The following is an 18,413-nucleotide window of genomic DNA, read 5'->3' as shown; positions in this document are numbered from 1 at the left end:
ATGTCATTGTCACAAAAATATCCATGCTTGTTTGATCAGGCAGTTTGATCAAGCATGTTCTTGTTTATGTACTTGGCAGAATAGTAGACATTGGAGAGGCAATTACTGCATTAAAAGCAAAGTGATTTAACTTTCATATAATATATCGTAATGTGTTAACAAAATAATGTTTCCATTGTAGAAATTCCCTTTTCTGACCAAATACAAAAGAGAAAGGAAAAGTCATGGTATTGCAGCAAACAATAGGAAAATGGGGGGAAAAAATTCCATTTATAGTAGTATCAAAGTATTCAAATATTTTTTTAAAAAATTAACAAAAGTATAGATCTCTAAATTGAAGACTCCAGAATATTGATTACTGAGAGAAAATGAAGATCTAAATGGAGAATTTTACTGTGCTCTTAGATTAAAAGACTTAGTATAGGTAAGATGTTAGTCTTCTTAAATTGACCTATATATGGAATTAGAATAATCTCAGTAAAAATTCCAACAGGTTTTTTTTTTTTAAAACATATTGATAAGCTGATTTTAGAATTTATATGGAAATGTACACAGCCTAGATGAGTCAAATATTGAATACTTGATGTAACACACAACATGACAGCCCAGGTATTTAGGACACTTTTGTGTGAAAAAGGTTCCCGGTGCTTTTATTAGAATCATTATCCAGGGTTTTAGCCAGGACCTCCTGGGCTTTATTCTCATGGCTACTGTATCTCTTGGAAGAGCTCAGTGGCTCATAGTTTGGGGGAAGACCACTAGAGGTGGACAGACTATGTGATCTGGCCCTCAGTTTACCAAACAGGACCCTGGGAAAGTCACTTACTCTCTCGAACTTCCACATCTGTAAAGTGAAGAAAATTTGCTCCAGTTATCTTTTAGGGCTTTTGTGAGGACCAGCTGAGGTAATGTATATGAAGCACTTCGCAAAAAGAGGTATGAGAAATAAACATTCTTTTTAAAAAGAGAACAGATAACAGACTCTTACTTATGCTCAACTCCTAAGGATATTATAAAGGATAAGGGTAAGACTTTGTAGAACATGTACTTGTATGAAATTTACCTAACAGTATAATACATTAAAAAGCAAATCTGAATTTGACTATGACACTGGGGGTAGATGATAATGTTTAAAATTTTTGAATTTTGAGGCCACAGCACATTACTTTAAAAAGTGGGCAGAGAACTATTCATGAGCAAATTCTTATATATCAAATTTGGTTCTATAATCCATGACACCACTGCTCTTTCTCTATGTAACACTGGAGGCCAGCACACACAAGAAGTAGAACAACCCAGAACAGCTGCTAACCTCCTCTTCTGTCTTGGCCAGGCTAATGGGAGAAAGGGAAGAGAAATAATTATGGCTACACTGAAAAAAAATTAATGTTTCTGATTTGCTAAGCCTTCTGTCCTAATGGACTGTTTTGATGAAACAATCTACTTTTTTCGGTGCTTGACTTCTTTTCCATATTGGTTAATAATGCAGGGTTAATTTACATTTTTGAATCTGATATTTATTCTGAAAGAAAAAAATTCCAGACTTGCTTACCAGCAACCACAAGCTCCAGGCTGAATGAGTTTTGTCCTGCTCGGTTGGTGGCTATACATGTGTAGATGCCGGCATCTCGTGATGTGACCGGCTCTAAAACAGGGAAACTGAACTTTGATTTAAACATGGCCAAAACAGTAAATTTTATTCTGTGTCTGTTTTACCACAATTAACAAACAACAACAAAAGGAAGACTTAATTGTAATATCTATAGGGTATGTGGAGGGTTTCTGGGGTATGTGGCAAAATTCCATTTCTTGACCTGGATGGTGGTTTTTAGACCGTTAACCTTAAAATAAATCCCTAAGCTACATATTTATTTTATGTGGGTTTTTTTTTTGTATCTGTGTTTTATTTTAAAATTTAAAAAATGGGTTTTTAAAAATTTAAAATAAATACTTTTTGTACATAGATGGGCATTGTTGGCTGTGGTCTTCACTTTGCTGATGTGGATATTTTCACTGGAGGAATCCCCAAGTCAGTTTTTTTAGCTCATTGGTTCACAGATGTTTTGGTCTAGGGACCCCTTTACGTGCTAAAAAGATTAAGGACCCCAAAGACTTGTTTATGTGGGTTACATCTATTAGTATTTACCATGATAGAAATTAAACCTGAATTTTAAAAATATTTATCCATCAAAAATACAGTAAACACATTTCATGTTCACATAAATATTATGAGAAATGTTACTTTTCAAAACTAAAAATTTCGAAATGACATTATTTTACACTTTTGTAAATCTTTTCAATATCTAGCGTAATAGAAGACAGCTGGACCCACATTCATTTCTGCTTTTAATACCTTGCAGTATCAGTATTTGAGAACTTGACACTTTTGAGAGAATGAGAGTGAAAATGGCAACTAACATTTGAGGTTATGTTGCTTACTCTCTGAGACAATCATTTGTAGAGAGAGTTTACCTCCTTCATCGGATAATCTTCTGCATGGGAAAGGATGATAAAGGATTCTGGTGCTTGCTATCTAGCATCCTGGAGAGCCTGAACAGATAATGTGAGTCTGCCTCAACTGAAGCAGTAACTACTACACCTCAGCAAACTAAGACAAAGTTCCTGAGCCTCTTAAAGATAGTTTCATTGGTAGAGAACATATACCTTATTAGTCTGTTCTCATCAAGTACAGTAAAGAACCACATGCAAATACCACTGTCTTTTCTGAAGAAAAATATTAGCTTTACAGAAATTCTTTGAGAATACAACAAATAGCAGCTCTTAGAATCTAGTGAGCTGGGAGAGAATTAGGAGAGACACAGGCAGAGGGAGAAGCAGGCTTCATACAGGGAGCCCAGTGTGGGACTCGATCCCGGGACTCCAGGACCAGTCCCTGGGCCGAAGGCAGGCGCCAAACCACTGAACCACCCAGGGATCTTAGATAAAATTTTATTTTGTTTTTTTTTAATTTTATTTATGATAGTCACAGAGAGAGAAAGAGAGAGAGGCAGAGACATAGGCAGAGGGAGAAGCAGGCTCCATGCACCGGGAGCTCGACGTGGGATTCGATCCCGGGTCTCCAGGATCGCGCCCTGGGCCAAAGGCAGGCGCCAAACCGCTGCACCACCCAGGGATCCCTAGATAAAATTTTAATATAGAGAACAGATCAGTATGAATAAACAGTATCACATGCTATAGGTAAAGTCTGACGTGTTGCGTGCTCTGAAAAGCACACGTATTTATAATGGATATTTCTGGTTTTATATGCTTGACAGGCTCTACTTAATGAGAATCAGTAAGCAAACATTTGAGACCTACACCATATAGGAATGTAAATGAATACATACAAATTCCATTGCACTTTAGAAGCACAGTGGCGTTAAATAACACCTTGTCCAATTCTTTATAAGTACCAAAAGAATGATCTCTAACATTTTTTTCCTATTAAATTCTTCAATGTCCATTATCTTTTGAATAATCAACAATTTGTGAAAAAGGTACATATATTCCATATTCATAATTAAACTATCTCTTACGGTTGAGGAACTTAAAATATGGAAAAAATAAGGTTGAGAGACCAAAATTAAAAGTGAACAAACCCATGAAGGTTCTATAAATACTTTTATATTTACTAAAAAAATGAAGACTGCTTTTCAAAAGAGAGTATCAAAATTTTAATAGTGTTGCATTCTCAGAGGCATGGTTTAAGTCTGCCATTTGCATGTTCACCTTCCCTCTGGTGTTATGACTTGAAGCTGTTGACTCCAAGCATACTGATACTTACAATAAAAAAAGGTTATAAGTGACCTTTTAAAACTTTGTTCTGTGTAGCGTGTATGGCCAGCCTCCATTGGACCGTTTACCAAAGGCCAAGCTGGGTTTTCTCAAGCCCCCTTCTCATGTGCAGAATTATAAATGGCCTTAGCTAGCTCTCCTAGAATGATACCTGCATGTAAGAGTCCTCAAGAGCAGAGTACTGACACCTGGTGGCAACTGTTTTCCAATTTCTTCCCTCCTGTATCTCCAAGGTTTTATACTCCTTCTGTTCTTCCCCCCACCCCCCACCCCCTGCAAGGCTGCATTACCAAATTCTCTATTTTTCCTTGAGCTTTTACTTTAAAATGATCTTTTCTAATTACCTTTACACGAGTGATTTAACATCTTTCATACAAAAGCTAAAATCCTCATGGTTTAGGAAGGGATAACAGGTGTTTTCTGGGTATAGTAAGAATTTCATAGGAGGAGAGGTTTTATGGCATCCATAGAACATATTCCTCCTGACATGTTTTTTTATTTTGCACATCAAAGGGAAGAATGGGCAGTCAGCCACAGAGTCAACAACTTATATCCATTTCAATCAAGGAGGAGAGTTTGTTCTGACTTATAATTTATTTGTGTGATTCCTTTGAGTGTTTTTATTCCCCTTTCCCCATAAATTCTGTTTTTATAGACAACCTTTTATAGTTCTGTTTTCATAATTTCACTTACATATTAACTTTAGTGGTTCACTTTGCCATATTCAGTAATTGAAGTATTAGCCCGCATAAACTTTTTTTCTGAAGATCTCAAAATCTTTGGCCATAGTTACACCTCCTTGTACAAATAATTGTCCTACTTTTGGTTGAGGTGGAGAGATTGAGAAATTAAAGTCCTTTTAAGTGGCTCAGAGAATGGGTAGTTGCGCTTCCTATCACCTAGGACAACCCTTAGCCTTTACATTCCTAACAACAAGCCCTTCCCCAGGCTTAAAGCCTTAGAGCTCTATTTTTAAGTACTTTCATTCTCAAAATAACTCATTACAGTTTGAATTGCCACATTTATGACATGTGATTTGCACTTTTGGCAGAGCACTTATTTGAGTCATTAAATGTCTCAGGCTGGTGTAGTAGCTTTTTTTTTTTTTTTAATTTTATTTATTTATGATAGTCAAGAGAGAGAGAGAGAGAGAGAGAGAGAGAGAGAGAGAGAGAGAGGCAGAGACATAGGCAGAGGGAGAAGCAGGCTCCATGCACCGGGAACCCGACGTGGGATTCGATCCCGGGTCTCCAGGATCCTGCCCTGGGCCAAAGGCAGGCGCCAAACCGCTGCGCCACCCAGGGATCCCCGCTGGTGTAGTAGCTTCTTAATAGTGATAGTAGCAACCCACCCAGTGCCCACATAGCACCACAACATCTTTGTTCTTTAGTTTTCATGTATATACTAACTTTCCTGAAGTGATAGAAAGACTTTTTCTTAGGGAAATGTCAGTTGATGGTATTTATGATGGAACGAAGAAGTCTAAGATGGTCATTCTGAGAATCAGAAGTTTTATAAGGCAAATTGTCCTATATGATCTCACTTATTTCTTCAAGTATTTTGCCCAGGATGTTAATGGTCTTATAGGGACTGAATCAAAAGAAGTCTTTTATGAGAGGCTCCTTAAGAAATATATCCTGTGGCAATTTCTTTGGGATACTGCTAGATTGAAAAATCTCTTTATTGCAAGATTTCTAATGTTTAATGTATTGTGTGTATTTAATTTCTTTTTGTATCTTTTGTTATTGAGGCATAATTGACATGTGTCATATTGGTTTCTGACATTTTAACGATTCTTTATATATTGCAAAATGCTCACAGTAAGATCTAGTTAACATCCATCACCACACTTAATTTTTTTCTTGTGATGAGAACTTTTAAGACCTGCTTCTCTTAGCAGCTTTCAAAAATGCATAACCACGCTGTATATTACATCCCAGGACTTAATTTATTTTATAACTAGAAGTGTCTACCTTTTGACCACCTTCACTATTTTGCTCACCCCCCAGCCCTTGCCAGTCAATCACCAGTCTGTTCTCTGTATCTATGAGTTTGATTGTTTTGTTTTGGTTTAATTTTTTAGATTCCATAAGATCTTATAGCATTTGCCTTCCTCTGTCTGCTCATTTTACTTAGCAAAATGTCCTCAAGATCCATCTGTGTTTGACAAATGACAAGATTTCCTTTAATGGTTTAATAATATTTCATTGTGATATATACCACATTTTCTTTATTCGCTCATCCATTAGTGCACGCTTAGGTTGCTTCCATGTCTTGACTTATAAATAATGCTGCAAGAAACATAGGGGTGTATATATCTTTTCAAGTTAATGTTTTCATTTCCTTTGGGTAAATACCCTGAAGTGGAATTGCTGGATCATATGATAGTTCTGTTTTTATTTTTCTGAGGACCCTCTATCCTATTTTCCATAGTGTCTGCATATTTTACATTCCCACCAGCAGTGCACAAGTGTTTCCTTTTCTCCACATCCTCACCAAAAGTTGTTATTTCTACTTTTTTGGTAATAGCCATTCTGACTGGTATGAGGCGATATCTCATTGTGGTTTTCATTTGCATTTCCTTAATTATTAATGATGATGAGCATCTTTTCATGTGTTTCTTAGCCATCTGTATGTCTTCTTTGGAATAATGTCTATTCAGATACTTTGGCCATTTTAAAATAAGATTTTTTTAAAAGATTTTATTTATTTATTCATGAGAGAGAGAGACAGAGACAGAGAGGCAGAGACACAGGCAGAGGGAGAAGCAGGCTCCATGCAGGGAGCCTGATGTGGGACTCGATCTTGGGTCTCCAGGATCACACCCCAGGCTGAAGGTAGCACTAAACCGCTGAGCCACTGGGGCTGCCCATAAGATTTCTTTTTGCTATTGAGTTGTATCAGTTCCTTTCTTATATGTTTTGGATATTAAGCCTTTATCAGATACAAGATTTGCAAATATTTAATACGATTCAGTGGATTTGCATTTTCATTTTGTTTCGTTTTTCTGCAAAGTTCCTTTGCAGAAACTCTTTATTTGAATGCAGTCCCATTTGTTTATTTTTGCTTTTGTTGCCTTTGCTTTTGATGTCCGATCCAAAAAAACCATCACTAAGACTGATATCAAGAAGCTTTCGATGTTTTCTTCTAGGAGTCTTATGATTTTAGGTCTTATGTGCAAGTCTTATTTCATCTTGAGTTATTTTTTTAATGTATGATATAAGATAGTGGTCCAGTTTCATTCTTTTGCATGTGGTTGGCCAGTTTTCCCAGCACTGCTTATTGAAGAGATTATTCGGGACACCTGAGTGGCTCAGTGGTTGAGCATCTGCCTTCGGCTAAGGTCGTGATCCCACAGTCTCAGGATCTAGTCCCACATTGAGCTCCCTGCATGGAGCCTGCTTCTCCCTCTGTCTCCATCACTGCCTCTCTCTCTCTCTCTCTCTGTCTCATGAATAAATAAATAGAATCTCAAAAAAATGAACAGATCATTTTTTCCTCATTGTATATTCTTGTCACCTCTGTCATAGATTAATTGATCATAAATGTGTGTGGATTTATTTCTGGGGTCTGAATTCTGTTTCATTGATCTCTGCATCTGTTTTTATGCCATACTACACTGTTTTCATTACTGTAGCTTTGTAATATAGTTTAAATAAGACCCTGATGTATCTTATTTCATTCTTTTTCAAGATTTCTTTGGCTATTCATGGTCTTTTGTAATCCCATACAATCTTTAGAATTATTCTATTTCTGTGAAAAATGCCATTGGAATGTGGATAGAGATTATGTTGATACTATAGATTGCTTTGGTTAGTATGACATTTTAACAATATTAATTCTTAAAATCCCTGAGCATGGAATGTATTTCCATTTATTCGTGCTTTTTTCATGAAGTTTCTTTCATTAATGTTTCCATCAATAGTTTTCAACATAAAGTTCTTTCACCTTCATTAAGTTTATTCCTAGGTATTTTATTCTGTTTGATGCAATCATAAATGGGACTGTTTTCTTAACTTCTCTAATATAGTCATTAGTGTATAGACACACAGCTGATCTTGTATATTGATTTTGTATCTTGAAACCTTACTAAATTCATTTATTCTAATAGTTTTATGGTGGAGTCTTTAGGGTTTTGTACATATAGCTTTATGTCATCTGTATACAGTGATAGTTTTATTTCTTTTCCATCTTGGATGCCTTTTTTTTTCCTTGCCTAATTTTTCTAACTAGATCTTCCAATATTTTTTTTAATCTTTTCTTTTTAAAGAGATTTTATTTATTTATTTATTTATTTATTTATTTATTTATTTATTTATTTATTTATGGCACATACAGAGAGAGAGTGAGAGAGGCAGAGACACAGGCAGAGGGAGAAGCAGGCTCCATGCAAGGAGCCTGATGTGGGACTCGATCTGGGATCTCCAGGGTCACGCCCTGGGATGAAGGTGGCGGTAAACTGCTGAGCACCCGGGCTGCCCTAGATCTTCCAAGATTATGTTGAAATAAAGTGGCGAGAGTTGGCATCCTTGTCTTGTTCCTAATCTTAGAGGAAAAGCTTTCAGCTTTTCATCATTGAGTATGATGTTAGTTATGGGCTAGTCATGTATAGCTTTAATTATGTTGAGGTACATTCCCCTCTACACTTACTTTTTGAGAGTTTTTAAAATCATAAACCAATAATGAATTTTGTTATATGCTTTTTCTGCATCCATTGAGATAATCATATGATATTCTTCATTTTGTCAATGTAGCATATTACATTGATTTGTGGATGTTAAACCATCCCTACATCCCTGGAATAAATCCTACTTGATCATGTTATGTGATCCTTTTTATATATTGTTGAATTTGGTTTGTTAATATTTTTGTTGTTGTTGTCAGAACATTATTTTTTTTAATTGGAGTTCAATTTGCCAACATACAGTATAACACCCAGTGCTCATCACATCAAGTGTCCCACTCAGTGCCCGTCACCCAGTCACCCCATCTCCCTGCCCGCCTCCCCTTCTATTACCCCTTGTTTGTTTTTCCTAGAGTTAGGAGTCTCTCATTTCTGTCACTCTCTGATATTTCTCACTCATTTTCCCTCCTTTCCCCTTTAATCCCTTTCACTACTTTTTATATTCCCCGAATGAATGAAACCATATAATGTTTGTCCTTCTCTGATTGACTTACTTCACTCAGCATAATACCCTCTAGTTCTATCCACGTTAAAGCAAATTGTGGGTATTCGTCGTTTCTGAGTAAGAATATTCCAAGAATATTGTATTTATAGACCATATCTTCTTTATCCATTCATCTTTCGATGGACACTGAGGCTCCTTCCACAGTTTGGCTATTGTGGACATTGCTGCTATAAACATTGGGGTGCAGGTGTCCCAATGCTTTACTACATGTGTATCTTTGGGGTAAATCCCCAGTAGTGCAATTGCTGGGTCATAGAGTAGCTCTATTTTTAACTCTTTAAGGAACCTCCACACAGTTTTCCAGAGTGGCTGCACCAGTTCACATTCCCACCAACAGTGCAAGAGGGTTCCCCTTTCTCCACATCCTCTCCAACATTTGTTGTTTCCTGTCATGTTAATTTTCCCCATTCTCACTGGTGTGAGGTGGTATCTCATTGTGGTTTTGATTTGTATTTCCCTGATGGCAAGCGATGTGGAGTATTTTCTCATGTGCTTGTTGGCCGTGTCTATGACTTCTCTGGTGAAATTTCTGTTCATGTCTTTTGCCCATTTCATGATTGGATTGTTTGTTTCTTTGCTGTTGAGTTTGTTTTTTTTTCTAAAGATTTTCTTTATTTATTCATGAGACAGACACAGAGAGAGAGAGAGGCACAGACACAGGCAGAGGGAGAAGCAGGCTCCACACAGGGAGCCCGATGTAGGACTCTATCCTGGGTCTCCAGGATCGCGCCCTGGGCCAAAGGCAGGCGCTAAACCGCTGCGCCACCCAGGGATCCCTAATGTCTCCTCCTTAATTCCCTATTTTATTTGAGTCCTCTTGCTTTCTTGGTGAATCTATTTTATCTTTTTTTTTTTTTTAACAGCTCCTTCATTGATCTTTTGTATTGCCTTTTTTTTTTTTTTGTCTGTATTTATTTTTGCTCTGCTCTTTGTTATTTCTCTCCTTCTACCAACTTTGGTCTACATTTGTTCTTCTTTTTTTATTTCCTTGATGTATAAATTAGGTTGTTTGAGATACTTCTTGTTTCTTAATGTAGTCATTTATTGCTATGAATTTCCCTCTTAAAACTGCTTTTGCTGCATTCCATAAGTTTTTATATATTTCCATTTTCATTCATCAAGGTATTTTTTTCTCTTTTGATTTCCTCATTGACCATTGGTTGTTCAGTATCACGTTGTTTAATCTCCACATATATGTGAATTTTCCAGTTTCCTTTTTGTAATTGATTTCTAGTTTCTTACTATTGTGAGCAAAAAAGATGCTTGATATAATTTTAATCTTCTTAACTTTATTAAGATTTGTTTTGTTGCCTAACCTGTATTCTCTTCTGGAGAATGTTCCATGTGTGCTTGAGGAGAATGTGTTGTTAATTTTGGATAGAATGTTCTGTTTGTATATGTCTGTTAAATCCATCTGGTCTGATGTATTGTTTAGGGCCATGGTTGCTCATTAATTTTCTGTCTAGATGATCTATCCATTGATGAGAGTGGGGTATTAGAGTCCTTTGCTATTATTATACTGCTATATATTTCTCCCTTTAGATCTAATATTTGCTATATATTTCCTTTTATATTTGCTTTATATGTTTAGCTGCTCCTATGTTGGGTGCATAAATATTTGCAGATATTATATTCCCTTGTTAGATGGACCCCTTTATTATTTATAATGACCTTCTTTGTCTTGTTACTGTCTTATAACAGGAAAACAAAAAACAAAAAAAAAAAAAACAGACTTTACCCCACCTTTCCTTTAGTTTCCATTTTCAAGGAATATCTTTTTTCCATCCCTTCATTTTTAGTCTGTGTGTGTTCTTACATCTAAAGTGAATCCCTTGGTATACAGATAGATGTTGATTTTTATCTGTTCAGCCACTCTGTGTCTTTTTATTGGATATTTCAGTCCCTTTTCATTTAAAGTATTTATTGATAGGTATGTACTTATCATTTTGTTAATTTGTTCTGATTGTTTAGTAATTCTTTTTCCTTTCTTTTGCTCTTTTCCTTTGTGATTTGATGATTTTCTATAGTGTTATGTTTAGATTCCTTTAGTTTTTGTATGTCTACTACTGGTTTCTGCTTTGTGGGTACAATTAGGCTTACATAAATCAACTTCTGTTGGTAAGTCTATTTTAAGTTGATAAGGACTTAAATTTGCACATTTTAAAACTTACTTTTTTACTCTATCCCACCCATTTTATGTTTTTCATGTCACAGTTTACAGCTTTTTATCTTGTGTGTCCCTTCATGAATTATTGTTGTTGTTTTATTCCTTTTGTCTTTGACCTCCATTCTAGCTTTATCAGTGATTAATTCACTACCTTTACAATATGTTTCTGTCAGTGAGATTCATGCTTTCATACGTTTTCCTGCTACTAATTAGGGCCCTTTCTTTTCACCTTAAGAAAATCTGGTTGGCTTAATGGTGACAACTCCTTTAACTTTTGTCTGGAAAACTCTCCTCTTTCCTCAGTTCTGAATGGGATCTTTGCTGGATAGTGTAGTCTTGGTCACACTTTTTTCCCTCCAACACTTTGAATATATCATGCCAGTCCCTCTGGCCTGCAAAGCTTTTGCTGAAAAGTCTGCTGATAATTTTAGAAGGCTTCTCTTATATGTAATAAGGTTTTTTTCCTCTTGGTGCTTTTAAGATTTCTTTTTTTTTTTTTTTTTTTGTCTTTAACTTTTGACAGTTTAATTATAATGTGTTTTGGTGTGGGTCTCTTTGAATTCATCTTTCTTGGAACTCTGTGGCCTTTTTGGATCAGGACATCTGTTTTCCTCCCCAGGTTAGGGAAGTTTTCAGCCCTTAGTCCTTGAAATTAATTTTCTGCCTTTCTCTTTTTTCCTGAGACACCCTATACTGCAAATGTTGATCAGCTTGTTGTATCACAAGTCCCTTAAGTTATCTTTACTCTTAATTTTTCTTTTTGCTGCTGTGATTGAATGAGTTCCTGTGCTCTATCACTGATCCTTTTTTCTTCATCTAGTCTTTTTTCCCCCATCATTTTCTCTAATTTTTTCCCCTCTAGTCTACTGTTGAGCCCCTTTTGTATTTTTCAGTTCAGTTACTATGTTCTTCAGTTCCATGACTTCTGTTTGGTATTGACTTATATTTTTTCTTTGTTGAAGTTCACACTTTGCTCATTCATTCTTTTCCTGAGCTTGGTGAGCATCTTTATGAATGTTATTTTGAACTCTTAGTAGGAAGTCACTTATTTCCACTACATCAAGCGTTGTTTTTTTTTTTTTTTTCCTGATGTTTTATCTTGTTCTTTCCTTTAGAATGTATTTCTATGTTTGCTCATTTTCCTTGACACTCTGTTTTTATGCATTGGATAAATAGTCACCTATCCCAGTCTTGAAGGCATGGCCTTGTATAGGAGATGAATTTTATTGTCCAACTCAGCCCTAATTCAAGCCTTTGTTATTGTCCAAGCAGCCTATTTCATCCTTAGTGGCTCCTCCAAGTAGTGGAGGCTGTACTGAGACCTGTCATTATGCCAACTGGATAACAGCACCGAGGTTCAGGCTGTTGGGAAGCCAAATTATCAGACAGCAATATTTAAAGTATGCAGATATACCTCTTCAGGGGAAGACTGGGAGCAGGGCATATCTGCTGCCTCTGCACTAAATCCTGAGGTTATAGCCAGTTAAGAGCTGTTTCTTTGTTTGCTACCATTCTGTTGAGCCCATGAACCCAGGAGGATGTGCACTCTGGCAAGAAGCCAGGAAAGCAGGGGTACTAGATGTGGATACAAGCTCCTTTCTTAGAAATACCGATGAACTGAGACAGGCCAGAGGGAGAGCTTGAAGATGGTGCCTGCTGGCCTTTCTGGTCTCCATTCCCTGGAGGGGGTTGTAGTCAGTCCCTAGAAGTGTAATTACAAACTCTGAGGGCACAGCTATAAAAAAGACAAGCTAATAGTCCTCTTTCACAGAGACTGGCAGTGCTGTCTAGGTTGTCTTGGGGTGGGATAGGGGATGGTGTGAAATAGCTGGTTAAGAATTATTTCTCCATTGCAGTCTTACGGGACTCGAATGTAAATCCTGCTGGCCACCCGAGCCAGGCTATCAGGAGATGTCCCCTGGGTAGTAATTAGAAAAACCTGGGCACGAGACTTACGTACAAGCTCCTTTTGGGTAGATACCAGCAACCTGGAGTGAGGTAGGAGGAGAGTGTGAAGACAGTGGCTGGCCTTGGTTTTCTCTGGAGATGGGGAGTTGGCCCTCATATGTGTGTTTCATTATAAGCCTGCCGCCCCTCAGGCTGTGGCTATAAAGAGAAGCAAACAGTCCTCTCACAGGTTCATTCTGCCTCTGCTCTGCCCTTGGGCAGTAGATGGTTAAGGATGGTTGCTCCATTAAAGTCCCATGGGACATGCCTCCACTGTCCACCACAGCCAGGCTGTCCCCTGGGCAGCAGCAGGGAAAACCAGGGTGCTAGACATTTGCAGAAGCTTCTTTCTGGGAGACTGGTGACCTGGAGTGAGGCAGGGGGTGAGCACAGAGATAGTACTCACCAGCCTCAGTCTTGGGAGATGATCTCAGAGTACCCCTAGATGTTTGTTAAATTAGGGCAGCAGACGTGCCTTCAGGCTGATGCTCTAAGATAAGCAAATAGGCTTAATTCAGAGAAAGATTGGTCCCTAGGGTGGGTGACTCCATGGAGCCTTTTAAGAACTGTCAGGTTGCTATTGCTTTGTGGATCTGGTGGATTTGAGCCCCATTGGCTTGTGAAGCTAGATGTTTTGGGGGCTTGTTTCTCAGGTGCAGGTCTTGAAGTTGGGGTGCTCATTTGGGGCTTCACATCCTTTGATCCTGAGCCTGAAGCCGGGGGTTTTGAGTTCCTCCTGATGGTAGGTTGCCGTGCCAGGGGTGGAGTTTATGACAAGATTGTGTTTCAGCCTCTTCTATTTTTGATGTGGGTTGTCTCATTTGCCTAATGTGTAGCAGTCGGCTAGTTTGGGGGTTTCTTTTAGAGGAAATCGTTATGTATGTTGTTGATTTGGTGGGTCTGTGGGAGGAGGTGTGTTGAGGATCCTGTGTTACCATCTTGAACAAGAACCCTCTCTATTTAATTTCATAGATGCCAAGAGAGGGCATATGGTTTGTGGTCACAGAACACTGTCCCTATGGGGCATCACAAGAACCAACATTATTTATAAGCATATATACAGTAAACTAATGTGGTAGGCAGAAGTCTAAGGTGGCTCCCAATATTCCCACCTCTTGGTGTACACACACCTTCTCTTAGTTATCCAATCAAACACAAATTTAGGTGTTGCTTTGGAGGGATTTTAATTAGGTAAAAAAATCAGGTGATTTTAAGAAAGAGAGGTATTCATTTGGTCTTGACCTGATCAGGTGATCCCTTAGTAGGGGCTGGGCTTCTGAATAAGATCAAGGCATGACAGGGATCCATTCTGAGGGAGATTCCCTTTGCTTGTTTTGGAGATGGAGGGAATGACATGGCAGGGAACGGAGGTGGCCTGTAGGAGTGTAGAGTGGCTCCTTACTGACAGATTACATTGAGGTCTCTATCCTACAACTGCAAGGAAATAAATCTTATCTCAACTACTGGAACTTGGAAAAGCTCCAGTTGAGATGTATCCAGTGGATGTGTTGATGTTCGTTACAAGAGTCTGAGCACAGAACCCAGCCCTTCCGACATGCAGAACTGTGAGCTAATAAATTTTAAGCTTCTAAGCTTGTATTAATTTATTACAGCAGCAATAGAAAACTAAAACAATGGAATATTTTGCTTCACAAAATTTCAACTATTATTTGTTAAATATTTATTGATGTTAAAATCCACATTACACCAGCACAACAATCCAAAAAGTAGTATGATAGTACTTTTTTTATAAATACAACATAAAAGGTGGCAAATAATGCTACTTAATCCCAACCCAACAAATTAGCAAACAGTCACATTCAGAAAAATTTGGCAAGTAAGATATGACATAAGTCATAATTCTACAATATAGATAGGTCCATGAAAGACTCTGTATAGTATCTTAAATTCCACATTAGCAACGCATATAAGTGTGGTCAAAAAAACTTGCACCATTCTGCAAAGAACATCTGCCACCCAGTGATCAAGCCTATTAATCATTTAAAACTTGGTTGGTTGGTGTTCTTACAAAGAAGTAGAAAGCTGTACATGTGAAGCAGTAATATGAAATATATGGGGTGGTACACAGATATAAAATTATCTTAAAAAATACTACATATTGAATTAACTGAGCTAAGACAATTCAACATTTTTATTATAAATAATGAAAGATATATGTGTTTTGCATAAGGAATACAGTGTTTTCATAGCAAAGTACCATTAAAACCTCATGTTTTATAATAGCTGGCCAAATTGGTTTTTTTCTCCATTTTAAAGTTTCTTGGTTCCGACTTAAAACCATCAAGTCTGGTCAGAATCATGTCAATCTAGTTGTTGCAGAATCATATGCGTTCAAACATCAGTCTTTGCAGAGATGCCTTTACAAACTACCTGGAACCCAGCACCTTCTTAAGGCCAGACTGCATGGCAGCATGTAAGTGAACTAGCATTTTCCATTCACCATATCACAGTGCCACTGGAAAAAACTAGACTATGGCACAAACCTGTTTTTGTCTCTCCCAAATCTCCTTTTCCCTCTAGGGCAGTTTCTCACTGATGCCAATCTTGCAGTCTCAGTCCAATTTTTCCACTTGCTCGACATACCTAACCTCTTCAGCAACTACACAGACTTCGGACACACTGAACTTCCACAGCACATGTGCTCCAATCTCCCAGCTGACCCTAGATCCCTGGACTTTTGAATGGCAGTGTTTTTTTCACCTACACTTTAATTTGAGGAAAACCAAGGAAAAGCCTGGCCTTCACTGCCTCTCCGGCCCTTTCTACTTTTGTCCAAATGAATACAGGTGTGCTGGTAGCATTTTCCTTCATTCTTCTGCTACTTCCAGACCCCTCTTTCCTCTGAATACTATATGCCTTGGTCATTTGGGTGATTTGGATGTCTTTTGTGGAATGGACTGTAATATAGTTCTGCTCTATTCGGAACAGTTTATATTATTTATATTTAAATTAGCCTTTTAATATGGTTGTAAGTAAGCTTCCTATTAAGGTAGCATGAAAAGAAAACACTACACATAAAGAAAAAGGTGGTTAAGAACTAAGGTATTAACCTTGTTAGAAAACTCTCGGTATTAATAAAATTTAAGGCAAGTAACTCCTTCCTTATGATTTAATATAAAACAATTTGCAAAAACAAGGCATTTACTTGGATTTGTCATTTACTCTCCTTTTCATTCCTATATATTGCACTTGGTTCACTGTAGCTATCTGAACACACTGCCCAGTTAGAGTCATTTTAGTACTATTTGTGGTACATTTGCCTCATGTAAAGCATTCCACACTGTCATGCTGTGTAGCACCTACTGCTAGTGTTTAAGGCACTTTGGAGAATACAAATTCTGGTTACCTTTGAACAGCTGATTTCCATTAGCATTTTGGCATTTGAGATTGCTTTCATCACAGAAATTCCACAAGTTTTAAATTGGATGATGAATGTAAATTTTCTGTGCAATGTGTACATTTCTATTAGCATTACCTACTTAAACTCTAAGTTTGGTATATCAAGTAAGAAAAATATTTTGGTGTTTATCTCTTATAGTCAAAGGTATGTTTTTACCCTTTACATAATGTGACAAAGGAGTATGTTGGTCAAGCAACGGCTGTTTCAGTGTTTCAGCTTTAACAAGAATGTTGGATTACAGGTCCTCACTTTCTACCAAGCCGGGAGTACTGAGCGTCAGGTGGGATGGGCTGGCTTCCGGTTGGAACGCTGCCTTGATGTCTAGTCCCTGGTCCGAAAGTGCCGCATAGCGACTGGCTGAGGGCCGTACTTTCTTTGGCTTGGTGCTCTGTGGCTGCTGATGCCACTGGGCTACAATAAAAAAGGAAAAAAATAAAAAGATTTTTAAAAAACCCCAGGATATCACTGGAAAGCACTTACATGTTTCAAGTAAATACAGATATGTATTTGATATGTACCAGGCACGTTTCTTTGGCATGGTGGAAATCTTAAAATGTAAGCACTGTCTATACGGGGCAGTGGGAAGAGGTGTAGTTTTTTTTTTTTTTTTTTACAGTAAATACTTACTGGAGCACAGAAATCCTTCAAAATAGTTGCTCAGCTTCCTAACTCCCACCTCTCTCCCTCTTTAAAAAACATCTTCAAAGCACAACATGTATAAATGCCATAATAATTGTAGTAGGTATTCAGATAGATGTTTCAACGTTAATCAGTTGAAAAGAAGTGGGCAGTAGGGAAGGTTGAGGTCACTCAATACTTGAAGAACCTCACAAAATTATTTCCTATTCAAGAAGAGGGGAAATTTGAAATAAGTTCTTAATTTGTTTCTAGTGGTTTCCTTTATGTCAATAGATATTCATGCTACTGGACTAGTCTGCAATTCAATAGAAACAAGTTTCTTTAAGTTTAAGATGCATGTACACAAATATACATACACAAACACTCAAGCCTACTGCTGAGCTGCTGAAGGTATATTAAAAGAGAAAAGCGCTAAGCCACAGAAAGGATGCATTCCAGGATCCATGGTACACACATTGAGAGTGCATGAAGACACTGTGTAGGATTATAATATAGAAAGAAATGTTAAGAGGCAGTCATTTGCAGAACACAGTAACAAGAAAATGTGAAAAACATGGTTATTGCCTTCGTCTACTGTTAACTTCTAAGGAGGCTTGAGTAAGGAAGCCACAACTGACTAGCCAACATAAGAGAAATCAACATGCATAGTTTGCTAATAATACAAAGTTCCTGAATGATACTTGGGTGTTTGTTCTCCTGGTGTAGTTCACTATTAATGTTGAGAAACTATAAATAGAAAGAGAAAGAGCAATATGAAATTTTGGGCAAATAAAACATTATAGTTGTTTATAAGCTTATATAAAAGTAAATGTGATTTGCTGTCCGGATGTCTAATTTTTCATGACTTAATGAATAAATACAATGAGAGGACATGGAGTGGCACTCACTGTAAACATCCAGCCTGGCAGTACAGGACACAATCCCTGCTTCATTCTTGGCTGACACTGTGTACCACCCAGCATCTTCTTTTGTGGCTCCCTGAATAAGCAGGCAGATGTAGCCATGGTTATCCTGGTGCATGCTGGAGAAACGGATAAAGTCATTAGGGTTCTAAATTTTTAAAAAGTGGCTTTGGACACGATGCATCATTTTTAATTAGATCATTAGAAACAGAATTGTGCAAGTAGTGGATAATAGGGTCATACTTAATCTAGAAAGGCTGCTAGCCCCATTAAAGTTAATGGTAGAGAAGAGCAGACATCAAGAGGTTGAATAAATGTGCACACTTAATTTCTAGCTGAGGATCCCCCTTTAC

At 37.5% G+C, this 18,413-nt stretch overlaps 2 protein-coding genes across 7 annotated transcripts in view; one reads left to right on the top strand and one right to left on the bottom strand.

Moving 5' to 3' along the window:
• Positions 1-18,413, top strand: part of CBR4 (carbonyl reductase 4) — an 82,742-nt gene that overhangs the window by 47,968 nt on the left and 16,361 nt on the right. The gene's annotated exons all lie outside the window — the stretch shown is intronic.
• PALLD (palladin, cytoskeletal associated protein) overlaps positions 1,503-18,413 on the bottom strand; it is a 421,753-nt gene continuing 404,842 nt past the window's right edge. For 3 of the 5 annotated variants that reach the window (XM_038573555.1, XM_038573556.1, XM_038573559.1), the window contains 2 exons: positions 18,046-18,179; positions 14,761-16,930 (listed from right to left, as the gene is read on the bottom strand). In XM_038573555.1, the coding sequence (XP_038429483.1) occupies positions 16,755-16,930; positions 18,046-18,179 (310 nt within the window). In that variant the 3' untranslated portion in view covers positions 14,761-16,754. Of the gene's footprint in view, positions 1,636-14,760; positions 16,931-17,838; positions 17,885-18,045; positions 18,180-18,413 lie in introns of those variants that run through there. The other 2 variants (XM_038573557.1, XM_038573558.1) reach the window with 2 other exon arrangements.

The sequence above is a fragment of the Canis lupus genome, chromosome 25, assembly GCF_011100685.1.
Source record: "Canis lupus familiaris isolate Mischka breed German Shepherd chromosome 25, alternate assembly UU_Cfam_GSD_1.0, whole genome shotgun sequence".
In the NCBI taxonomy this organism is placed as follows: domain Eukaryota; kingdom Metazoa; phylum Chordata; class Mammalia; order Carnivora; family Canidae; genus Canis; species Canis lupus.
Note: the sequence above shows the minus strand (reverse complement) of the source record. Positions and strands in the feature narration are given on the sequence as shown.